We start from the raw sequence: 26,990 nt of genomic DNA on the forward strand, positions 1-26,990 counted from the left end.
AGGGAACTGAAAGGACTGTTCATACTTATTAAAATGCATGTAAACATCAGTGTTTTCTTAAAACAAAAACCAATTCTTACTAGACAATTGTATATTTGCATGCTAAGAGGAGAGAAATTGGAAATTTCAGAAAACTCTCATCGTTGAAAACTCTCTTAGGGCACATTAAAAACTGGATTTGTTCATTCTTTATGCTTTTAGAATGTGTTGCACAAATGCAGACTCCTTAGGATTTTGCATTTAGTGCCTTTGGTTTATAATGTTATTTATTAGGCAAAGAATACAGTATGATGGCTACTATGTGAAAACTCAGAGACAGCAGTTACAAAGTAGGTCTGGAAAACAAGATTGCCAGTTTGGAAAGGAAAGAGAAGGAAAGGTCAAGTCCCACATTTTAAATGAGATGGGTTGCAGGGTAAGTAGTACAGTGGTAGAGCTCCTTTCTTAAAGTATCTTTGTTTTTTTCAAATTGGCTGAAGTTTGTTGCTATCATCAGAACCCCTCCTCTAAAATAGGAAATTGTGTCTAATAAACATTACTCTTTTTTGGAATGGTTAACAGTGTCAGACCATGAAAGCTCTAACACAGGTGAGTTTTCCAGCTGTTCTCATAGAGCAACAGACTGTAACATGGAACAGATTTTGCTTGAGTGAAAGGAAAGGAACAGGTCTGTCATATGGTGTACTGCATGGGGGATGATCGTGTCTGGTACAAAGTGGGCTCTGAGAAGCACAGGTACATGGTAGGGGGAGGCCAGCAAAGGGAAAGATTTCTCAAAACTCATTCTGACATCATTGCTAGGGGGGAGCAGCAGATTTTTGTGGGTTTTTTGAGGGTGGTAAATCTGGAATGTCCTTTTGCAAGGTCACAAGATGGAGCTTCATCCATTTTGGATCACTTAAATGTTGTTTTGCCTAACTTGGTGTATATATGTAGTAGACATCTTTTGGAATTAGCCAACTATTAATAAACAGCCTCCTAACCCCTCCTTTACCTAACTGCCCCAATCTGCTGATCCCAGGTGATAAGATCAACCACTGCCTAATCCCCATATTATTACTCCATCATCATTCCCATTTTATGGGTTTCTTAACTCTGCCTTTCATCTGCAGTTCACTGTACTAACGATAAATATTTGACCCAAGCTGGACCAATCAGACCACTTTCCTCATGAATTTGGAATGGAGGTGGATGAGGAGTAAAGGGAAGGAAGAAAGGAGGGAAGGAGGAGATTGATTCAATTTCCCTGTGAGGTAGCCTGGTGACCTGCAAACTCAGAAATTGTGTGGAGCCTTATTCCTTATTCTGCCAGACAAAGAGGAAAACAGAGGAAGCTAGGGTACGGTGGACAGAAGGAAGCAAAGGTTAGAGAAACAGACACAGAGGAGATGTAAGTGTGGCTATTTCTGAGGTTGAGCATTTCTTTATGCTTCCATGAGATACCTCTGTAGACTTATAATAAATTCTCCTTGTTTGCTTAATTTAATTCAGCTGCATTTATTTTTGTAACTAAGAGAATCCCAACTGGGTACACCCTTTTCTCTTATCACCCTACTGCTATGTAGTTCAATTGTTTTTCTCTTTTTGAACCAAGAAGAAAAAGCAACAAGTTCTTCAACTACACATTTCCCTCTGGCCTGTGGCCTCTGTGTTTTATGTGTCTTATGGCTCACGGAACAGGAAAATCATGTCAACTTTGTGAGTTCCCATTGCACCTGATGTGTGGGAGCATGGTTGGTACATATGCTTAAATCAAGAAAGACAGTTAAAATTGAGACAATTACAAATAAAATGACAAACCAGAGAAATCCAAAACACTAATTAGAAAAAATTTATGCATCCCTATGTTTATTGCAGTGCTATGCACAATAGCCAAGACATGGAAACAACGGAAATGCCCATCGGTAGATGACTGGATTAAGAAACTGTGGTACATTTATACGATGGAGTATTACACAGCCATAAAGAAGACTGAAATCTTACCATTTGCAACGATATGGATGGACCTAGAGAACATTATGCTAAGTGAAATGAGTCAGACGGAGAAAGACAAATACCATATGATCTCACTTATTTGTGGACGCTAAAGAAAAGAATAAGTGAACAAACTAATCAGAAACAGTCTCAGAGACATAGAGGAAAAACTGAAGATTGCTACATGGGGAAGGGTGGGGATGAGGGAGAAAGTGAGGGGATTAGAAAGCACAATTGGTAACCACAGGATTGCCACCGGGATACGAAAGACAGTTTGAGGAATATAATCAATAATGTAGAAATTTTATAGGGTATCTGATGGACACTTGTCTTAGTAAGGAGACCACTTCATGGACAGTGTAGATGCCTGACCACTGCAGTGTACACCTGACGCTGAAGCTGAACAATAATGAATGTCAACTATAATTTTATATATATATGTAGTCACAGGATGTAGAGTACAGTATAAGGAATAGAGACAGTGGAACTGTAACAGCTGTATACGATGTCAGAGGGGTAGTAGATTGGGGGTGGGGGATTATCACTTTGTGAGGGGTATGAATGTCTAACTATTACATTGTTTTGTACACTGAAACTAATAACAAAAAATATATAAATATAAATAAAATAAAATGACAAAAAATTGAGATAATGATGCAAAAACACCTAGCATGATGCCTTCCCAAGTAGTTAGGAGTTAATTAGGCTCTGTTGGATACCAGGAACAAAGACTCACTCAAGTTACTTCAAAACAACAACAACAACAACAACAACAACAAACAGTGGGTTTTTGGAAGGTTATCCATAGACAAAGGAATCTCAGCTAAGAGATGAGGTCTGACAGGCAGGACAACTCTAAGAAACGGATTTTCTGTTACAGTTAGCCTTGCAGTAGCAGGAGTTTGTTGACCATCATGGTGACTTGGTTCCTCTTTGTCTCGGCTTTTACTGTTTCTGCCTCTACTGACCAACTTGCTTACACTCTCTTCAGCCCCCTTTCTCTACCTCATTGTTTTTCCTAACTCATTGTGTCTCATTTCTTGTAACGTCAGCTTATTGTAACTTTTGTATGCTTGTGAGCTATTATAGCCCTGACTACCCGGTTTCCTATCTGTGTGTCATTTTCTCTCCTAGCTTCTATGTCACCTACATTTAACAGATTCTTCCTTTATTTCTCCCTTTTTCCCTTCCTCCCTCCCTTCTTCCTTTCCTCCCACTTGCCCTCCCTCCTTCAAACCCTCCCTCACTCCTTTCATTCCTTCTTTTTAAATTTCCCCTTTTAAATTTTGGAGACAAAGAGTCTGATTTCTCAGTTAATCTCTGTTTCAGAAGAGCTCTTTCATTCATGTCCTCATAATATCCCGGTTTCTATGCGCCTCTATATTGGATGTCTTCAGTCCAATGTTATAGCTGCAGGGTAACAGGGATGATAGGTGTTATGAAAGAGCCATATGGTCTCATGGTAAATCATGGCCGTCTAGAGCTGCCTCCTCAAAAGGGACTATGGACATGATACATTTGTTTCATATAGCTCTCAATAAGTCTTTTCTTTTTTCCTTTTCTTCCTCTCTTTCCTTCTTTCTTTACAGCCTAGTAACTTGCCGAAACATCTTTCCAGAAATGTTCAATCTTTCACATTTGTATGGTCCTTATAGGTATGCAAATTTCCCAAAAGAGGATGTGTGGCTGGATATTTTTTCAGTTGTCTTGTGCAGCACTTCTCAAAATGTGGTCCATAGACCCCTGGGGAGATCCTCTCTGGAGTCTGTGAGGCCGAAATTCTTTTTATTGTAATACTAAAATGGTACAATCTTATAACACTGTTTCTGTGTGCTGACATTTACTCTAATGGTGTGAAGCCATGTGGTTAAAATGGAATCTCAGTATGACTCAATACAGTGGCACCAAATTGTACTCTTAGGAGTTACTGTGTTTTCTTACTACCATGCACTTGCAGTCAAAACCAAACCACAGAGGGTCAAAAGCCAGTTTGCCTTAAGAATGTCCTGGATGAGGTGCTCAAATGGAGACAGTTGATTAATCAGAGGCTGTGATTTTTCCATGTGGATATAGTAGAAGCACAATATGGCAAGTAAGTGATGAAATTAATGTGTGAAGGATTCTGAGCTGGATAGGGAAGAAAGTAGGAATATGAAGAGGCTGGTGGATAATAAAACACAAAAACTCATAAATAGAAAACAAAAACTCATAGACACAGACAATAGTTTAGTGGTTACCAGAGGGTAAGAGGGGAGGGAGGTGTTAGATGATGGTAAAGGGAATCAAATATATGATGATGGAAGGAGAAATGCCTCTGGGTGGTGAACACACACTGGGATTTATAGATGATGTAATACAGAATTGTACACCTGAAATCTATGTAACTTTACTAACAATTGTCACCCCAATAAACTTTAAAAAAATTAATAAAAAATAATAGAAAAAAAAAAAGAATGTCCTGGATGGAGCAGTAAAATTACTAATTTAATTAAATCTTGACACTCGATTATGCATTTTTTAAGTATTGTATGTAAGCAAATGAAAAATATGTATAAACACTTTGGCTGCACACTGAGAAGTACAATATTTGTCTTGAGTCAAAGGAGCACCTGTGTGATTGTTTGAGATACATGCTGAATTAGCTGCTTTTCTCATGGAACATCATTTTTTACTTGAAAAAATGGCTGACAGAAAATGATGATTATTTAGATCTGAACATGGAGAAGACAAACATTTTATTTAAAGATTCATGAAGGGAAACTGTTACTTCAAGGAAACAACTGACAGTGTTTATTGTCAATGAGAAAAATTGGAGTGAAAATTAGGATTTGGGGAAACTTGTATCCACCACTGTGAGCTTGATAGTTTCCCAAGAGTTTTAAGGACTTTACTGGTGAGAGTGGTGGTGATATTAGTGAATATAATTTTTAACATTATATAATGAAGTATGTCAGCATTTGGAAGATTTGCGTAACTCAGTGAAGCAATACTTTCCAAATCACCAATGTTTTATGTCATGGAATCATGGTAGGTAAAAGATCTACTCAAAATGCAAGATAGGCCAATGGACTTTATTGGAATAGAGTTTAAAAGTTCAGTATATGGTTTCAGATTCCACATTATAACTAACCTTTAAGAAACTGCCACTTTTTGAGTTTTAGTGTAATATTAAAGAAAAATATCCACAATTGTCTAAAATGGCTACTAAAATATACACTCCTCTCTTTTCTAATAACATATCTGTGTGGGACCAGATTTTCTTCATATGCTGTACTTAAAACAGCATATCACAACAGAATGATGTAGAAGGAAATAGGAGAATCCAGTTGTCTTCTACTAACCCAGACATTAAAAGGTTTGCCAAAATATAAAACAATGGTTCTCTTCTCACTAATTGTTTTTTGTTTTGTTTTGGAAAATATAATTAGGTTTTATAAAAAAATGATATTTATGTTACGTAGTGAGGTTATTGTTATTTTTAATAGTACAAATAAATAACAAATTTTAAGAATTTCTCAGTTCTCATTCCTAATACTAGAAATATTTATAGATATAATCCACATAAACTAAAATTCTTTCAGGTCTTCAATATTTATTAATAAGGCAATGGTGTGTTGGAACTGGCTGATACTGGCTCATGAGAGCGATTGTGTGGATCTCTTTCCAGCTCTGTGTTCAATGACATCAGGTTGATGAGCACACTCAAATGTGATATATATTACCTTTAAATCTAAAAGGTCCATCTAGTGCCTCTCCTTTTAGTGGAAGACTGTGAAAAGTGCGGCAATTTATCTTTCACTTTGGAGGAGATATCTTGAGATGTTCCATACCATGTGATTCCCAGGAACTTCCTATGGGCAATGAGTCCCTGACTTTTCATGGGGTTTATCTCCTATTCTCTGGTTCACATATGTCTTATGAAATCATAGAAAATAGTATCTCCTGTTCAGTTCCTGATCAACAATCAAATAGGAAATTGATGGTGAAGCCACTATGAAAAACTGTATGGAGGTATCTCAAAAAATTGAAATGGAACTACCTTATGACCCAGCAATTCCACTTTTGGGTATCTATCCAGAGAAACCCAAAACACTAATTTGAAAAAAATATATGCACCCCCACGTTTATTTCAATGCTATTCACAATAGCCAAGACACATGGAAACAACTGAAATGCCCATCGATAGACAACTGGATAAAGAAACTGTGGTACATTTATACAATGGAATATTACTTGGCCATAAAGAAGAATGAAATCTTACCATTTGCAATGACATGGATTGACCTAGAGAATATTATGCTAAGTGAAATAAGTCAGATGGAGAAAGACAAACACCATACAATCTCACTTATATGTGGAATCTAAAGAACAGAATAAATGAGCAAACTAAACAGAAACAGACTCACAGATACAGAGAAACTGATGGTTGCTAGATGGGAGGTGGGGTGGGGAATGAGGGACAAGTTAAAGGGATTAGAAAGGACAATTTAGTAGTCACAATGTTGCCATGTGGATATGACAGGCAGTTTGGGGAATATAATCAATAATATTGTAAAGATTTTGTAGGGTGTCAGATGGGCATTTGTTTTACTAGGGAGACCACTTCATGGAGGGTGTAGATGCCTGACCACTGCGCTGCACACCTGAAGCTGAAGCTGAATAATTTTGAAGGTCAACTATAATCAAATATATATACACATGTGAGTATAGTCATGGGATGTGGAATACAGCACAGGGAATAGAGTCAATGGAATTGTAACAGCTATATACGATTTCAGTGGGGTAATAGATTGGGGGAGAGGGGTTACCACTTTGTGAGGGGTGTAAATGTCTTAACTATTACATTGTTTCATACACCTGAAACTAATTTTTTTAAAAAAGAAATTATTACAACAAACCTATATATGAAAGGAAATACATTGTTTGGTCTGAAATATAATACGAGTGTATATTTTAGAGTCATTGAAACCCAATGATCAAGTTCCCTCAGTTGCATTAACAAATAAACAGGTGTTTGATTTCCAGTACTTGTGCAACTGGTTGGGATAAGATCAGAAGTTACCATGATTCAGTGGCTCCTGGGAACACACAGTGCTATGTATTAATACTTATGGAGAAATAAAACAATACTACTTGATTTACATTACTATTGTTCTATGTGTCATGGCGATACACCAAAAATTTTATACTTTTCAACTGTCTGTCACTTAAAAAACAAAACAAAACAAAAAACAGGAATCACATAAAGAGTTAGCATCATTTGGAGCCAGAATTGTCCCATACAGCTGTCTGGTTTCCCTGGCATGTTGCTGATCTGAATTTAGGTCATTAACATTTTGGAGACGTCTGACCTCAAGGGCTGTAGGGGAAAGTGAGTTAAGCCTGTGAGCGGTAGCACATGACTTTTCTCCATGGTGACCCACTTTTTCAAAGTGAAAAACATGGAAAAAAGACAGCTGGGTGGAGACAGCCAAAGGCATTTGGTTTCAGAAATGGGTGATAAGGAAGTACAGAGTACAGATTTTCAAGGACAGGGTGATACAAAAACTAAAGCAAAGAGAAAAAAAATAGGTCATATGATTTAAGTGTCCTTGTAAGGAATAAACAGGCAATGATAATTCTTATCCAAATATTGTATGAGTGCAATACTCATCAGACTGTAGATGCTGATCCATGGGCTTTGCAATAATGTTCTTCGCATGTGAAATTTGTTTATATAGTTTGTGTCCAGGTTGGTTCACCCAGTTACCTAATAAGGACAAAGGTCAGTTTTCACATTGGTCAGTCAGCTCTATATAGAGAAAAGATTTGTTCCTTTGCCGTAGCTATGTGCTATTCAATTCAGGTCTCTTCCAAGTTTGGTAAAATCTATTATTATTATTATTATTGGATGAATGAATTAAAGCAATATTTCTCCTGATAGGGGTAATGAGTAACAATAAGAAATAATAGTTACCCTTACCAAACCCTTAGCGTCTACTCTGTGCTTAAGCTTTCTATATGTATTGTCTCATTTAATTCTCATAAAGTGCCATTTTCAGGTAAGGAAATAGGCTTCAAAAAGGTAAGTAGCTTGCCGTATAAGCCATACAGATATTAAATAATAAAGCTGGAATTTGAACCAATAGTAATAATAATAGTAAACATCTGTTCAGTATTTTATACTAAGTTTACTAATGGCCTTTATATACAGTTTTCCCCTTAATCTTCCCAAACAGTCTTGTGAGATAGTCAGGATGTGGGAATGCAGGCTTTGAGAGGTCATTTAGCTGTCAGGTATCAAGGATCGTATTCAAAACTGTGTGCTGGTTCCAGATTTCAGGGTCTTTCAACTATTAGACAGCTGAGGTCAGGTACATGTGTATTTATTGTGAAGTTAAAGTCTGTACTGTACAAAATGAAATGCAGATTTCATAATTATCCAGATTTTTTAGGCCCTTCAGGGCCCTACCTCTCCATTTATGCCTATTAAAATTAAACCCCTAAATAAATATCATCAATAAAAAATATATAATATTTTAAGTATGAGACCCATTATAATATCTTATATTGGTATTAAACCTTTTCTCATTGGTATATAATACCTTATCGCATTAGAAAACCTAATGAGATAAGTAGCAGAGAATATAATAACAATATATTCTCAAAATATAAAAATTTTGAGAATAAGTAGAGAAGCTTTTGAGATAAGTAGCAGAGAATATAATAACAATATATTCTCAAAATATAAAAATTTTGAGAATAAGTAGAGAAGCTTTTGAGATAAGTAGCAGAGAATATAATAACAATATATTCTCTGCTACTTATCTCAAAAGCTTATATTCTCTGCTACTTATCTCATTAGGTTTTCTAACTGATGGAACACAACTTCTCTGCAATTGAAGTATCTGAAAAGAATTTTTTCCTAATAATTCTCAAAATTATTAGATAACAAATACATTTGTCTACTCTTTTTAATGTATTATTATTTAGTAACTACTTAAATTTTAGATGAAAATGAGGTATTTGACTCATAAGAAATTACTTCATTCTCTTATTAGAACTATAATTTAAATTTTTATATTTTGCTGGTTTAAAAATATGTTTAAATTGCACAAATACACTATTTGTAGCTTTAAAAGTCTCAAAGTTTGTCTTGACATTGCTTTGACAGATGAACAAAAGGTTTATATTTTTAAACAAAGGTGGTTTTAAATTGGTGGGTGAAGTAGAAGGATGAAAATCTGTTACAGATAGAGAAAAGGAAAATTAAGGGTTTCAAGTAATTACTGAAGCTCTATTTCTGCTTAGATAGATGCATATTTAAGCTCACTTTAAACTATGTATTTTTAATTTGATTTCTACACAAATTGACAATTGAGAATTTTAATCAGTGTTTCCAAATGAAGAGCTTCTGAAGTTAATTATTATGTTCAAATGACTGTTTTAAAACCCATTTTATTCTCAGATGCAAATATCTAAGGAAGTACATACACTCATACACACATGCACACACATGCACACACATACTACCTGCATATGTGTGTGTGTAAGAAAAACTTTTTTCAGAATGTCTGATTGTAACTGAAAAAATGTGATTTCCTTGCTCCCACTTCCTGTGTTAATAAACAAGTATTATGTATTTACGTGTTTCTTTGTGTGTGCATGTGTCTAAATATATGTTTATGTATGTATGTATTAATTTCTTTTTAAAAAGCAAAGCCTTTACTTATATATGGAAATAATAATTATATGTTTAAGTACAGTATAGTCTTTAACTGTATTGAATATATTCTTCAAAATCAAGCAACCAAAGGATTTTTACTGAGCATCTGCTCTGCATTTAGCTTTACATAAAGAGGAAGATACAGCAGTATGTCATTCTGGCCCTTGTTTAGAAGTATCATGAAAACAGGTAGGGGTTGGCCGGTTAGCTCAGTTGGTTAGAGCGTGGTGCTAATCACACCAAAGCTGTAGATGTAGCAAGAACCCTCACTGAGAGCTGATGAAAGTGGAAATTGGTTCAAGTGCTCTGGAAACTGATTAATGTTATTATTTCTCAGTCTGGTTGAAGATGCTCAGGCTCTGAGACCCAGAAGTTCTATTTCGAGGTATCTACGACAGAGAAACTCTTGGATATGTGCAAAAAAAGATGGGGGAAACACGAATTGTAGCATTTTTTGTAATAGTGATAAACTGGAAAGACTCCCAAAGTCCATCCACAGTAGGATGAACATATGAAGTGTGATATTTTCATACATTGGAACACTACATAGCAATAAAAATGTCTCTGGCTATCGGCAAACATGGAAGAAGTTCCAAAATGTAATGTTAAGTGGTGCAGGGCAGTAAACGCTGCGAGCACCCAGTATTCTCAGGCAGCTCCCATTCAGGTCCTCTCCCCCAAAAGGAAACAAACCATAATGTTGAAAAAGAGAAGTCACAGAAAAATACATTCAATGTGATTCCACTTACATAAAATCCAAACACTACACAGTGTATTACTCACGGATACATGGAATCTATTTTTAAAAGAAAAGGAATGATTAACTGAAAATTTGGTACTGGAGCTACTTGTAGGGAGAGAAACTGGGGGATGTGATCTGAGGAAGTTTCAAAGGTGTATGCTATAAACTATATAGTAGGTGGTGGATATATAATCACATGTTTTATCAATAGTCTTTAAATTGTACATGTACTATATATGTACTCACTTGTATGTATATTTCACAATACAATTTCTAAAAAGTATATCGGAAAAGAGACCAGAAGATATCACATCACCCCAACAAGATTAGTTATGTTAGACAGTTTGGTTATAGGTGATTCCTTTGTCCACATTTTCTGTATGTGTTTTTATTATTTTCATAATTAAAACAATCCATGGGGGGAAGTGGCAATATAATGACTTAACCTAAATAAGTGACAAAATACAACGAAGTAGTTTTAGTTAGGAAATGAATTTCACAAATATCTGAGATACACGTGTTAAAAGGACATCCTCAGGATGGACGTTCTACCAACATGTACTCTTGAGTGTTCTTAGGGCAGAAGCTGCTCAATTTTAAAAAATGAATATAACATCTGGGTTCAAGGGAAAAGACAGTCACATAGTAGAAGCAACTTTTTTCTTTTAGAAGCAACCAAGAACCACCTCCTCTGTACAGATTTCCCTAATCGCTCTCCCTCTCCTGAGATGACTCTTCTCTCCCCATTTTACTGTTATACTTTGTACACAGTCCTGTGGTTTCACAGATATAGTTATATTGTTATTTGTTGACTCAGCTCTTCTCCACTAGGCACTGAACTCCTGTGGGCAGGGTCTAACTATAGTCACTTTGTATCTCCTATTTTCACCACTGTGTCTCAAATAGAGTAGCTGCCCAGTCAATGTTTATTAAACTGAACAAAAGAAGCAGCAAGGGTTTCAAAAGGCAATGTGTGCTACATTTATAAAATACATGGCTACAGAAACCTGAATATTCTAGGAAGCTAATCTTCATGCAGAGTGACTCAATACGTTTCTATAATGTTTAAGTATAAGCTCTAGAGATATTATTATGTCCATCATAAAAAGCTGACAAACGTTGCACAACACAATAAGCACAATAAATTGGTAACTTTTGGGTACTTGCCAAGAGAAGTATCTTCCACACATGGTATTTGTGCCACCCTCCCCATCTCCACCCTCCTGTCCACTTGCAGACTGTAGAGCTCTAACTTGCTATTTTTGGCTGTGAGAGATCACTAGGCCTTGACTTCCACTTAGCACGCTAAGTGGAAGTCAATTGGCTGGTCCAATTGGAGAGCAGGCCCAGCCATGTAGGGCAATCAGAGTATTTCCTGATTACAATCTTCTGTTATAAAGACAAAAAAAAATAAAAAATGCTTCTATGTCATAAGATGGAAAACAGCTCAAATATCTGCAAAATGGCCTTTATCAGGTTCAATAAGTAAACAGCACCAATTTCCCTCAGGCACCTAAGTAATTGCAAACTACTGGTATGACACTCACATGATGTTTCAAAAGTCTTTAAGACATTTCTTTGTGCTATCTAAAGAAAGGCAGAAAAGAAAGAGCCCCCCTCCCCCCCCTCCTTATTCCCCCTATTGCTTTCCTGGGCTGAAACAATTGGCCTACTTTGTTAGAAACCTGTAAATCCCAAACTTCAGGGCAAAGGCAGTTAATCCTGGCAGGCCTGGTCTCTAGCTGGACAATTTCTTTTCAGATTAGTTTGATAGAGACAAATCAGATTTCTTAAAAAGTATATTCACTTTCTATAGAAGAAAAAAAAAAGAAAAACATTCACATAAAAGTATGCAGCTTATTGATGAAATATCCTAATGAAACAACCAAGTCCAAATTGCCTTGGTTTAGGCTAAAGTACAGATGCAACCATTTTGAGGGAATTTAATAGAAATAATAGCCGAATGGATCAAGCTTATGTCCAGTTTGGAGTTTTGTTTTCCTTCATCTTCCTGAACACCAGAATCACAGAGGTTAAGAGTGTGGGTCCTAGGAACCCTTGTGCACTGTTGGTGGGATTGCAGATTGGTTGGTGCAGCCACTATGGAAATCAGTATGGAGGTATATCAAAAAACTGAAAATGGAACTACCTTATAACCCAGCAATTCCACTCGTAGGTATTTATCCAGAGAAATCCAAAACTCTAATTCGAGAAAATATATGCACCCTTATGTTTATTGCAGCACTATACACAATAGCCAAGACATGGAAACAAACGAAATGGCCATCGGTAGATGACTGGATTAAGAAACTGTGGTACATTTATACAATGGAGTATTACACAGCCATAAAGAAGAATGGAATCTTACCATTTGCAACAATATGTATGGACCTAGAGAACATTATGCTAAGTGAAATAAATCATACAGAGAAAGACAAATACCGTATGATCTTACTTATATGTGGAATCTAAAGAAAAGAATAAATGAATAAACTAATCAGAAATAGTCTCAGAGACATAGAGGAAAAACTGCGGGTTGCTAGATGGGGGGGTGGGCACAAGGGGGAAGGTGAGGAGAAAGCATAGTTAGTAACCACAAGATTGCCATGGGGATAAGAAAGTCAATTTGGGTAATGTAATCAATAATGTAGTAAAGACTTGGTAGGGTATCCGATGGAGACTTGTCCCATTAGGGAGACCACCTCAGGGATGTTGTAGATGCCTGATCACTGCACTGTACACCTGAAGCTGAACAATAATGAATGTCAACTACAATTTTATATAGAGAGTTACAAGAAGTGGAGTACAGCATTAGGAACAGAGGCAGTGGAAATGTAATGGCTGCATGCAATGTCAGAGGGGTAGTAGAGGGGGGAGGGGGTTACTGTGTGAGGGATATAAATGATAAATGTCTAACTATTACATTGTTTTGTACACCTGAGACTAATAAAAAAAGTTAAAATAAATAAATAAAGGCATTCATTCATTTAAAAAAAGAATGTGGGTCCTAGAGTCAGATTGTCTGCTATTAAATAAATGCTGATTCCACCACTATTTGTCTGTGGGATCAACTTAAACACTCTGCATCTGTGCAACAGTACTTACCACTTATGTGTTTTATGGGCATTAAATTATGTCAATATATATAAATCACTTAGTACAGTGCTTGACAGTTAATTACTGATTACTAAGTGTGGATTTATTGTGAAACTAATAAAATTTAGTTTCAGGGCACCTCACTTGTACATGTTCCTTCTGAAGTCTCAGGATGGGACCTGGGAGAGTGTTTTTTTCTTGCATTTTGCAAAAGTAAGACATTTTAACTGCAATCAGTTGTGGCTGCCATTTCTCTGCATGTCAAATTGCATTATACCATTTCCCCTTATGTTTGGAGGTGCTTGAATGTCCATCTGTATTTTTGGGATCTGGCTAAAGGGAAGTTGAGTTTGGGGACATACCATTTTAACTGAAATTTGGAGACACAATTTGGGATGTTTCAGTAAAACAACTGAGGAATTATAGACTCTTAATTTGGATGTAAAAGGAAGGTGCATTCCTTTGTCATCTATAAGTGCTTTTATTAGAGAAGAGAAAATTCTGATAAAAAATTAATGAGATATGAAATAAAAGTGATAAAAATGCATGATGAAATCAATGGAATGTGTTTGGACATCAAGAAATAAATTGTAACAGATTTTTGTCCTAGATCATTCTAAAGCAGGGATTCCTTAAAAGGAGGAGAAATTTTTAGTAGAACTAATAGGTAGATTCTTAGATTCTTTGATACCCTCGTTAGTGGAGAGAAAGGAATCATAATATCATTTGGAAAAAAATCAAAATTTCTTGCTGATTTGATACAAAATACTGACATTGACAAAGACAAATAAAACTCGAAATATGCTTCTGCAATAAAGAAACAGACAACTAGCTATCTAATGAATATGGCCAGTTTTCACTGATGTCCTGAATTTTTAGAGCTCATACATGAAAAAAAACTTGGCAAAGATATTTTCAAATCAGACATCAACCCTAAAATATAATATATTACTAAGAAGTTGTAAAACTGAAACAAATATTTTTAAATATTAACAATTAAAAAATTTGATCAGCCATCCTAGAGGAATGATTAAATTAAAAGACTTCTTTATAGAAAAATATTACAATATTGCTATCTTATGAAGAGGTGATCAGAGAGTTTCCAACCAAAAATACTGGCATAAAGTTGTATAGGCACGTGTCAGCCAGTTTATCAGTAAAAAACATCATGGCATTTCCTAGATATTTAATGTTTGTGAAGTGTAAGATTTTATTTTCCAGAGATGATCCCTGCATATCTCCCATCCTGAGCCTTGAATCTGAGCAGACATGCTACTTTGGCAGAAGTAATGCTGAATAAGGCGAATGATGGCTCCCCACAAATGTCCATCTCCTAATCTCCAGAACCTACGAATATGTAATGTTACACAGTGAGGGGGAATTAAAATTGCAGATGCAATTAAGGTTGTTAATCAGATGACCTTGAGATGGAGAAATTATCCTGGATTTGCTGGGTGAGCCCAATGTAATCACAAGGATCTTTACAAGTGGAAAAAGGAAGGCAGAAGAGTCACAGTTGAGAAAGGTTTGAAGAGTTATGATGCTGGGTTTGCTGCTGAAGGAAGGAGGCATGAGTGAAGGAATGTGGTGGTCTCTAGAACTGGAAAGGTAAGGAAATGTACCTTCCATAGAACTTCCAAATGGAATGCAGGCCTGCCGACACTTTACTTTCAGCCCAGTGAAACCCGTTTCAAGCTTCTGATCCCTAGAAGTAAAAGAGAGTAAATCTGTGTCATTTTAAGCCACTAAATTTGTAGTCATTTGTTATAATAGTCATATGAAATTAGCATAGAAGCTATGTGACTGCAAAAAGGTGGTTCATAAAAGGAGATACAGTGGTCACTGGTTTTCTTTGATCCTCGTCAACATGCCATGCAGAAGTGGAAAGATCATGTGGAGAGGCCACATACGTAGGGTCTGGCCAACAGCCTCAGCTGAGGTCCCAGCCCATGGAGAGCATCATCTCCAGACATGTGAGTGAGTGAGCCACAAGATGACTCTAGCCCCAGCCACCATCTGAGTGCAGCTTCATGAAAGACCCTGAGCAAGGACTGCTTACCGTAGCTGAGCTCAGCCAACCACTCAACTGTGAGTGACGATAAGAAAATTATTGTCATTTAAGCCACTAAGTTTTAGGTGATTCATTACACAACAATAGATCATTGGAACAGTGAATATACGTCAACTTTTAAAAATTTACAATTTTTCTTGATTTGCCTCATTTAAAATTAAATAGTCACGTTTATATCTAGTTTTGTGTTTGTAAATTCTACTCTTTTTTTCTAGAGAGAATTGCTTCAATATTAAAGCTGCAATCACCTTCAACCCCTTCCCTGCCCCCAAATCTAGTTCTGCTCCTGCATCTAACCAATTTCTTGCTCAGAATGTGGTTGAAAAACATAATAATATATATAATTAAACAGTCCTGAGGATCTGTAAAATAAAGCAATTTTTCTTTTCAAAAGTTAAAAAAACTTCAATTTGGACGCACTTAAAAATGTTAACAAAAGCAAAATTTAAGCTTATGTTACTTATACATATCACTTCAAATGTCAATTGCCTTTTCATTTGACGTCAAAATAAGAGATAATTACTTTCCCAGAAAAAAAAAATTCTTCAGAAATAAGATGATATATTCAACAGATGTCTCCTAAATGATTCTTTGTCCACAGTGTCAACTTCTCATAGCACTGTGATGTCAAGAAAAGACAGGAAATATGCGATTTAGGTTATGGTCCTTGGAACACATCATGAAAGAAGAATGTGTTATGTAAATAATAGTGTACAATATCCCAGAATGTAGTCTGGGCCACTTAAAATATATTTGCTTTGGGACAGACCCACCATTTTGAGATAATCAGATCATATTTCAGGAATCACCATAATCTCAGTTGCACTTTCCTCAGCCAGTCTTTTCACACCATATCAAAGATACTACATTTATTTCGTTGACTTTTAGTGTAACAGAAAGAATTCTGGATACTGAAGTCATGAGTTGGGCCACATGAGCATTGAGTTCTCCTGTTTCAGAGATAGTTTGCACAAAGGTAATGTACTTGCAGGCTAGTAGAACTTGGAGAAGCTAACCTGGCTGAGTGAAAAAACGCCTGCTCTGGTCATTCATTTGGTCTCTACAGTGAGGATAATTCCCACAATTCCAAAGCTGAACACATCAATATGTGAGAATTAACTGTATTGTGAATAACCACTAACCCTTGCATAGATAAACAAACACTCCCTGGGAAAAATAATGACATATTTTTTCATTATCAACAACAGCAATAAAATATCTATATAGTAAATAAATTGTAAAATGTTGGATTTGCTAATTTCAGATTTGAGGTCTTGTCCAGGAGAAGGTCAGAAAGGAGACTATATGAGATGGTCACTGATTACTTGAAGAATGGGATTAATTTTGCATGTAAATTGCCTCATTCTTTCAAGTTCAAATTTTTAAAATGAGCTCTTAGTTGAAAAATCTGCATCACTTCAAGGTGGCACTCTGGGTTAGGTTATGCCTTCCCTGCTGCTCTCTCTCTGACAAGCATTCCTGTCTGCTGTGCAGATTCTGCTAGCAAGGGTTCATCTAAGTAGGATGAACCCTTACTGACAGAAAACAGCCTAGGCAGGGAGCCAGAAATTGAGGGGAAGAGGGAGTAGGACATGACGTCACCTTCACCAATCTTGATCCAGAGGTTCTTTCCTTTCTGGGTTGATGCACCAGACTCCTTTGAGAGGTCAGGATGATCCCTTCTTTTCTCTTCTTGAAGTCACAGCACTGTGAGAGTCCTAATGGCCTACGTGTACACAGAAGGTGCCAAAAAAATGCATACACATTTTAAGAAAGGAAAAAGCAGTATTCAAATTGTAATAATATATACCGATAACAAAAGATGAATACCAGTCATGTGTATACATTTTTTTGGCACCCCCAGTATAAGTAAAAGTGCTTTTACAAATGTTTGTATTTAATCTTTACATGTGAAGTAGAAACAACTACCCCTTAAGGCCCCCCCCACATTTGTTTGTTTGCTTGCTTTTTCAGATTAGAAAGCGGAGGCTCAAAGCAATTCAAATTATTCAAGCTATTCAAGGCACTATCTCTAGTAAAGATGAAAGCTGGAACGCAGCGTCAGGCATTCAGATCCCTGAGCTACAGCTTTTGCCCGTTACATCTCAGAGGTACCAGGGGGTATTTGGGGACTGTGTTTTTTACCTGTTTTTGTACCCCCGAGGCCTACTACCATGCCTGGCATCTAGTGCGTACTCATTAAATGTCTGTTGAATAGAAAGCTAGGATTTGTCGTCTAAAGCTATCATCTGCGAGGAGGAAGATGGTCTCTGGAAAATTATGAGGGAATTTTGGTGCCTTTCTTACAAAGGTCAGGGAAGTCCGAGTCTAAAGCATTTAGGGAAGCACTGTAGCAGCAGCTTGGGGAATGCCCTATTTTCTTTTCAAGGTAGAAGCACAAGTGTGGTAGGTTTGCAGCACGCTCCTCAGAGTCCAATCCTTGCTGAATGAAGGCATTGTTTTCTCGGTGGGTGTGCCGCTGCTTATTTCATGCTCTGTGCCCACCTTCTAGTTTCACAGTCTCAGATGTCACTGAAGACAACAGGTTCCCTGTCAGGCCTTACAGGAGTCATTGGAGGCAGAGTATCACTCAATCCTACTGGGCCCCTATCATAGTACTGTAGAAGACCAAGTATCTTATAATGAAACAAATCCCCTCAAAGTCCTTTTTGGAGACTGCCAAGTTTCTGATTCCCTATTTTGTATATGTGCATGATGCATGAAAGTTGCCCTGGAGAAAGCTTAGAAAAGGCTGAAAGGTAGCTGATAGGTAAAGGCTGATTAGCCTAGGGGAGAATGTCTATTTAATAAATAACACCTAGAACTGCAGCAAAGTGATAAAGACAGACAAATAGAGCCTAGAGAAAGACTGTCATTAAAAATGTTAAAAATAAAGGATGTATTAACAAACCAACCAACCAGCAGGGTAAAATGAGAAAACTTGCATCATGTTTTACCCCAGAATACCACCATTTTTAAAAGGAGGTAATTTTTTTTTGGGGAAAAAAAAAGGATGATGTAACTACTGGACCAATATTTTCTAATGATTGCTTTCTTTTATCTTAAAAAGATAAGTGGACAAACATGGATAAAGGGTTCCATATTGGACAATTTGATTATCTTCTGTACTGAACGGGGCCTGCCAGGATCAGGAAATTCAACACCATTCGCAAAGCCTTCTCTTCTTTACTCTTGAGAGAACTGCTCACCATTCAAAAGGCTGTTTACAGATACATAAAATACTACTTATGAAATATGTACTATACTTTTTTTATAACTTTATAACAGTTAGTGAACCAAGCAAAGGACAATTTCTCCATCTCTTCCTTTTTGTCTTGTATCTTCTTTATTATTTTTAAAAAATCTTCTACCACATAATTTTACATTTCCTCTTTCATATCACCTATTTTATATCTTATGTTCGTTTTCTACCTTTGCCTTCCTACTTGAAAAAAGGTCCCCAATCTTCTTCATGTTTCCATCACAAACTTTCCCTCATGGTGTATGTTTTTCATCTAGCTGCTTCCTGTCCCTCTCTGGACTCTGTCCACCGAGCCTCTTTGTACAATGTACAATGAACTGTCATCTATGTAATTCTAATCTTAGCTCTATTTTTCCATGTTAGTTGCAGCCTCATTTATGTTTTTCAGCATACATTTCTAGCAAGAGATTTATGTCAAATAAGTTTTAAGAATGTTTAAAAGATCAAACAAGCATTGACTAGAATGATACAACCTGTAAATCACTTAAAAGTGGTCTGTTAATGTAATTTTATTTTCCAAAACCCTGAACAAGGCCACACCTCTCTGAAATAGGAGGATTAGCTCTTTGAGCTCCCCTCCCCCATGGCTCTGTGCTCCAGATGCCTGCGTCTAGTCTCAGCTAATACGCAAAGGGATCTATTTCAAAAATTCCTTTGCTGCTCTGGAAAGAAGAGAAAGCTGCTGCTAAAGCTATGTTATGTGCCTTCTCGCATTTTACAAGTGACAAAACAATTCACACACACAAAAAACATACTGAAGAGCAGAAAAGAGAAATCTGTTCCTAGGGGCTATCTGATTTAGATTAGAACTCAGAGAATGTTCTGTTTACTGATTTGTGTGTCTGGCTGATGGCGGTGGGGAAGTGAGGAGGGAGAAAGTAAGAAAGTTAACTATAAATGTGGAAGGGGAGTCTCCTACATCCCGCAAAGACATTCCGTGTGAAAATTTCTCCAGCCTAAGGACTCCTTTGCTTTGCTTTCTGCCCCGCCCCAGGAGAGGTGTCACCTTTTCATAATAACACTAATTAAAGTGGACGACAAATGATAATTTATGGGTGACCAAGGATCAAGCCTCTTGGACGGAGTCTTCATTAAAACAACGGCACAATTATAACCTCTGGGGTACACTATCATAATTATTAGACGTTTATGTGCCCTCGTCAATGTGCATCAGTATATATATTTTTTAAGTCCCTTCAGTGAACATTTATTTTTTATTACGGAAAAATGTCCAAGTACACACCAGTAGAAAAACCCTCTTGTACCCATTCCCCACCGTCAACATCTCAACTTTTTGCAATCTTGTTTCAACTATCCTCTCCATGTTTTCCCCCTCTTGGTCGGGAAAACTTGAAAGCACATGGCAAAGATGACAGCATTTTACTCGTAGAGATTTCAGCAAGCATCCTGAACATTTTATAACAACTAGATTTACTATCGTAAAATGGACCCTCAAGACAAAATAAAAAAAGGAACGCAGGAAACTCTCCCGTGGTGGAAGGGACTGTCAAAGGTTATCTATGGTAGCTGTTCTGGCTCTGATGAGAACCAAGCACGGCACTCCTCCGGGACCGGTGGAGGTGGAGGTGGCGGGGGTGGAGGTGGGGCCGGGGGCCCGGGGGTAGGACTACATCCCGGGGACAGGTCCGTAAATTCCTTCAAAGCGCCCCCCCACCAGGCATGCGCAATCCAGGCACCAGCGTTGCTAAGGCCCCAAGGAAGATAGAGGCACAGGATACGGCTGAAGCCAATCAGAGGGCTCAAAGACTAACCAGTTAGCCAATCCACACCCGAGAGTGAAAGCCGTCCTCCGAATTCTGCTCGCCCCCATCAGTATCCAATCGGAGAGCCGGCTACTTTGGGCGGATTTTTCAAAACAGAGAAAACAAAACAAATCAGGGACCTTTAAAAGGTGCAAAGCGACCAGAAACGATCTCCTTCCGCCCCTCAACCCTATCATTCCCTGTCCTTTCCCCTCGGGGTCAATCGCAGAACAAAGCCGACGCCCAGATTCCACCCTCTGCCTGCCAGCGAGAGCGAGGAGGAGTGGCTCCATGAAGTGACACCGAGCTGAGGAGGCTACAAAACCGGCTGGGGACCGCGACGAGAGACGGAACTCTTTTTCAAAGGCTGTTGCGGCGGCGAAGGATCCCTCCGCGGGGAGTCACGTGTCCCGCCCCCTTGGGGGTGTCGAAACTCAAAACAAAAACAAGGGGTTTGGTGGGGCCTCGGTGGTAGCCGGGGCGGCGGTGCCGGTGGAGGCGCTGGGCTGGAGGGGCCGGCGCCGCGCTCCAGCGGAGGGGGGCGCGCAGGGAGCGGGATGGAGCCCGGGCTGTGAGGCGGGGGCGGGGGCGAGGCGTCGGATGCTGGTCCCGGGGGACCGCTGAGGCGGCGGGTCCTCGACCTCGGAGACAGGTCCGGACGCCCCCGCCGCGCCCAGTCCCCTCCGGGCCGCGACGGCGCGGGCGCCGGGGGAGGCGCGTCTCCGGCACGGTGAGTGGGCCCACCCGGGATCGCGGGGTTTCTTTGTTCACGGTCAGGACTTGGGGGTGGGGATGGCGATCCAGTGCCGCCCCTCGGCGTCTGGAGCGACTCCGGACTTGCCCTCAGCCCCAGCTTCGGGGCGGTGGGCGCCGGGACTGGAGGAGATGCTGGTGGGATGGACGGAGCGCCGACGAGGCTCAAGACAATTCTTTGCCCCCCGCCCCCATTTTGCCACGGTTCCCGGGGTGGTGCTTCTTGAATTGACAGCCCGGGGACTCCGCACAGTTGCGGAACCGGCATCAGGGGTTGGACGGGGGTGGTCTGGACCCTGATCTTCTGCCCCTCACTGGGTGGGCCGCGCCACCCCTCCGCTCTCCCGGCCCGGGGTCTGTCGTTCGGGGACATCCGGAGTAGGTGCTGCCGGGGCGGATGGGGAAGGCTGGGGGCTGGGCTCCTGGGAGAGGGGCTCCGGGAGCCGGGCTCCGGGAGGGGCGGGGCGGGGCGGGGCCCCGGAGTCTCCTCCCCCCGGCTCTTTGTTCAGTCGCGAGACTTTCCCTCCCTTCCTCCCTATTGTGCAAAGCCCGCACCCCTGGAACCCGCTGCAGTCGTTGGCCCCGGTGCTTTCCACCGGGCAGAAGTCCCTTTCCCCGCAGCTTCAGGTGGGGCGGGCCCTCGGGACACCGCCGCCCGCCGCCCGGGGAGGTTTCCTGTTTGTGCAACGGCGGGGAAGCTGGGGCTGGCGGGTCTGACCCAGAGCTGGCCCGCGGACGTGACCGCGGCTCCTCCCCCTGCCACACCTCCCGGGGGGGGGGGTCGCCCTGGGACGGGACTGAGCCCCGCACCCGCTCCTCGCCCGGGTGTGCGGGGGCGCCCCTCGCGGGAGGGATTGGCAGCCGCTCTTTTCTGCCCTCTTTTCCCCTCCCACGCCTCCCCCAGGATGCGCTCTTAACTTTGGTGTCTTTGCTGCAGATGAAGGATTTGGGGGCGGGTCGTGAAGAGGTCCAGCTCTTCGGATTGTTGAACCTCTACCTAGAACAAGAACAGAGATTCCAACCTCGAGAAAAGGGGTTGAGCTTGATCGAGGCTACCTCGGAGGTGAGTTTCCAGAAAAGATAAATTGCTCAAACAGCTGATAGGACTTGGGGAAGATATAGCTTTTTTTTTTTTTTTCAGTTGAATCAAAACTAAAGGCTCCCAAGTTTCTTAAGACCAAAATTGGTTTTCCTGGAGTAGGAAGAGAAATCTTAATACTGGGTCAAGCTTTAAGAATGAGAGTGATAACTAAATCTAGAGAAGTGTTTCTTCCAAGGTGGCATCCCAGTGCAGCTTCTGGGTGGGAGAGTCCCTGGGAATTGAGCAGTTCATTTGTGGAAATACCCTCTGCCTGTGAAAAATTTATTGTAGGCTCTTAAATGATTACAAACAAACAACCCCTCACCCCCCAAACGAGCAAGGAACCCTCTATGTCCATTACAGGGGAACTGAATTATGTTTGCTATAACCCACTGGCAACAATTCACTTTATATCGAATTGCCAAAGCTCTTTTATGATGCATATTTTTAAAAAGCAATGACATATACACGTTTTGTGTCTGAAAAAGTAGAGCACTTTAGTTAGGTGATATAATTCTTTCCTACGTATTCTTGAAGATTAAGGAAAAGATTATTTGAATCAGTGTATTATCTGTTTAGTTCTAAGAAAATCATAAACTTTGGCTCTTGGTTTTTATTGCAGAATGATAACACTTTGTGTTCAAGACTGAGAAATGCCAAAGTAGAAGACTTAAGGAGTTTAACTAACTTTTTTGGATCTTGCACTGAAACTTTTGTCCTGGCGGTCAATATTTTGGACAGATTCTTGGCTCTTATGAAGGTATTTAATCATTTTTATAAATACATCTTCATTTTTCTATACCCAGTGCCTAGTACAATGTGTATCATAGAAGGATTCAACAAATATTTGGCAAATGAATATAATTATGTCACTATACATAAGTACTTTTAATAATTGGATTTGTGATCTTGAGTGCTAGATTAAGAGACTACAAAATTAAATGTATTGTTGTATTTTAAGTTAGGTTTTGTTGTACCTGTTACATACCTTCTCTTTGAAGATGTGACAAAATGAAGACTACTGTTTTTTAGGTATTCTCTATAGATGTATACAGTCCTCAAAATAAGGTTTTCATATTTTCATCTCCCATCATGATTTTGTGGGAGGCTAGATGTTTTAAATACTGAAACATAAGTGGAAGTATAGCAGTCTGTTAAAGGTGACCTACTGCCTTCCCTATGAGAAGTCTTTTCAAAGCAGGGAGCCACAGTCTTATTAACAATTACTAGCAACTGTTACAAAAATGTGGTGATTCTTCTGCCAATAGGATTGATGTCAGCTGCTGGGTCAGTTTTCAAGGCGCTGAAAAGAAAAGGGCAGCCATCTGTCCATGGCAGTTTTTACATACGCTCCAGTCTGGACAACTTATGCAATATTTCTCTTGGGCAAATTTGCATTAAAGTATGGGATGATTCTTAAACATAAAAAGATAAGAAGATAAAAAACAAGTAGATAAAAAGAACGTATTGTTCTTATATCCAAAGTAATATATTTTCTAGGTGTTGAAAACTTTGTTATTTTGGGGGAGATGGTACTACTGTATTATGAATTTCATAAGTTTGAAATTCAAAATATATTCAGTTTAGAAACCTAGATTTTGAACTTGAATTTAAAATTATTTTTACCTGCATTTAAATTAAGTAATTTAAATGCTCAAAATGCCTTTTTTTTCAAAGGGAGGTTAAAACAGTTTAAATTGTGATAATGATTAAGTATAATTGTGGGTGAGGATAAACACAGGGAAGCCACTTGATTGAGTTCTGCCTTAAAAGGAAGGGCATTATGACAATATTATTTTAAGTGTCTGCTTGCTAAATCAAAGTGACAATTGTTAGAAGAAGCCTTTTGTTTTTGTTTTCTAGGTGAAACCTAAACATTTGTCTTGCATTGGAGTCTGTTGTTTTTTGCTGGCTGCTAGAATAGTTGAAGAAGAATGCAATATTCCATCCACTCATGATGTAATCCGGATTAGTCAATGTAAATGTACTGCTTCAGACATAAAACGGATGGAAAAAATAATTTCAGAAAAATTGCACTATGAATTGGAAGCTACTACTGCCTTAAACTTTTTGCACTTATACCATACTATTGTACTTTGTCATACTTCAGAAAGGTCAGTGGGATTCAAAATAAAAATTTTGTACTTTTGTATTGCTATAGCTAACAGTGAAGAATTGGAATGCCAACAAAACATATTTTTATCGTCTCCAAACTTTCAACTTTTAATGGCAAGACTTTAAAATCTTTAAATCTTTGCAAATTTAATAAATATCTTGTCCTTTCTTTTCGTCACATAGGAAAGAAATACTGAGCCTTGATAAACTAGAAGCTCAACTGAAAGCTTGCAACTGCCGACTTACTTTTTCAAAAGCAAAAGTAAGTCAATTTCTTGCTTATCTATGTCTCAGTTTCTATTTTGAATTAAAAAATATATATTTATTTTTCTGACTTTTTTTTCTTGTAGCCATCTGTATTAGCCTTGTGCCTTCTCAATTTGGAAGTAGAAACTTTGCAATCTATTGAATTACTGGAAATTCTCCTGCTTGTGAAAAAACATTCCAAGGTAAATATCTTCAGTTCTACTGTTTAAAGCAAGTTTCCTTCCTAATATTTTATGTTTTTCCCTGTGGTGACTTAAAAATTAAGTAACACTTTATGGGGCTCTTAACTTTTAGACTCATTTTTTTCTTGTATCTCAAGTGTTAAAGTTTTCAAAATGCAGCCTTGCCCCAGACAGTATCAAGCTGGAAGGGAAAGCAGTCGCTTAGCCTAGCTTCTTTCTGCATTCTGCTGTAGTATTCTTTCTAGTTGGTAATACAGTTGTCTACGTTACCCCATGCACACTGCATACTAGGAAGTAGACTTAGTAAATACGCTAATGGTGTTCCATTACAGCCTCAGGGCTGAATCATCCCATTAGTAGCATTGCCAGAATAACATCAGCTATGTTTTTCTTTTTAAACCCCTCAGGGCAGCCCAGTAAGTTTTTGTAATGGTAAAGAGGTATAAAACAACAAAAGGCCCAGTCCTTTTTCTTAAACTAATAGTTTAGATGGAGATTTATGGGGCTTAACATGAGGTGGTGTGTTGTCATTTATTATTCTGTGTCTGAGTGCCACATAATACTGAACATAGGGAGTAGTTTTGGGTTTTGTTAGCAGAGAAATGAGGCAAACTATGAGAGAGGCATAGACTATGACTGAGAGCCTGGTTGAATCAAAAGTATCTTAGACAATGAAAGTTTGGGCAGCAGAGGCTTATGGCCAGGATGCTGGTGTACTAGAAGGGTTTGGGAATTATTTTAGGGTAGGCTTGTAGATAGATATTCTATCTAGGTGATAGTCACAAGCAGTAGTGAGGATATCCAACTTAAACAGTGGTTTTCGAAGCCAAGCATGGAAATAGGGCAAGGAGTCACAAATGTCCAAGATTTGGACCTAGTGATGGAGAGAATATTGGTACCATTGAGGAAAATTTGAGAGAATTTAATTGTGATCAAAGAAGTATGATTTTACCTTCTGGGTAGGTAGATGTCTAGCAGATACTTGGCAGTCTGGAATAAAAACTCAGAAGATAAATCATAGTTGGAGATCAAGAATTGAAATTTTTCTGAGGAAATAATAGTTGAAACCGTAAGAAACCTGTGAGAGTCCTTTGCGTAGAGATTAGTTGAAATTCTGGGTTTTGGGGGAACGGCAGTTTCCCCAGTAGGAGCCAAGTAAGGGAAGGTCTCCTAGAAAAATAAGAGCGCTTGGGAAGTCATGTTGAGAAGAGGTTTTCAAGAAGGATGTCATCAAGAGAATTGAATTTTGGTAAGAGGTGCAGTATAATGAGAATTGAAGGAGGTCACTGGATACCCGGGAGGTGATGTCAGTAGAGAGAGAAGGGAGTGATAGAAACCAGAATGCAAGGGGGTCAGACGTAGCTGGATTAGGTGGAAATGGAGGCCACTGGGATAAAAAATTATCCTCTGTTCGTGGTGAAAGTATTTGTACTTTGTTTTTAATAGGTAACTTCTAGGTTTCATTTGAATCGTGAATGTATTAGTTTCAGTCCACCTTTTATAACAATGTTATCTGGAAACATCTTCAATGAAATGTGATTCCTTGAAATAAATTGGGGCACTCCCTAGTGGTGCAGGAACTACCCCTGTTTGGGGGAAATTCCTCTTACACTGCTAACTTCTCCATTAATGTATGTCTGGTATCTTAATAGAAATGCACATTTTTGGCAATCCAAACAGTGCTCTCTTACATTAAATTCCTTTGCATTGGGACTATTAAAGAATATCGTTGATGATTGATTTATTACCAGACCAAGTGTTTTTAGGTCAGTGTGTTTTCTTAATAGGCAAAATTTTCTGTGTATTGAATCCTGTGAATTTTTTTATACCTATGGTGCACCTCTCCTAAACTAGTAGTTACCCAATTTTGCCTGCACACTAGAATCACCTGGAGAGCTTTAGGAATTCTTGATGCTTAGGTCACGTCCCATGTCGATTAAATAAGAATAGCGACGTATGGGTGGGAGTCAGGTATCAGC

At 38.8% G+C, this 26,990-nt stretch overlaps 1 protein-coding gene across 8 annotated transcripts in view; it reads left to right on the forward strand.

Moving 5' to 3' along the window:
• Positions 1–26,990, forward strand: part of CCNG2 (cyclin G2) — a 64,592-nt gene that overhangs the window by 34,706 nt on the left and 2,896 nt on the right. For 5 of the 8 annotated variants that reach the window (XM_081061008.1, XM_081061012.1, XM_081061010.1 and 2 more), the window contains exons 3-9: positions 17,563–17,699; positions 20,843–21,343; positions 22,304–22,429; positions 23,070–23,207; positions 24,311–24,561; positions 24,746–24,824; positions 24,913–25,011. In XM_081061008.1, the coding sequence (XP_080917134.1) occupies positions 22,304–22,429; positions 23,070–23,207; positions 24,311–24,561; positions 24,746–24,824; positions 24,913–25,011 (693 nt within the window). In that variant the 5' untranslated portion in view covers positions 17,563–17,699; positions 20,843–21,343. Of the gene's footprint in view, positions 1–17,562; positions 17,700–20,727; positions 21,344–21,879; positions 21,994–22,303; positions 22,430–23,069; positions 23,208–24,310; positions 24,562–24,745; positions 24,825–24,912; positions 25,012–26,990 lie in introns of those variants that run through there. The other 3 variants (XM_081061014.1, XM_081061013.1, XM_081061015.1) reach the window with 3 other exon arrangements.

Source organism: Rhinolophus hipposideros (genome assembly GCF_964194185.1).
Source record: "Rhinolophus hipposideros genome assembly, chromosome: 1".
NCBI classification, from domain to species: domain Eukaryota; kingdom Metazoa; phylum Chordata; class Mammalia; order Chiroptera; family Rhinolophidae; genus Rhinolophus; species Rhinolophus hipposideros.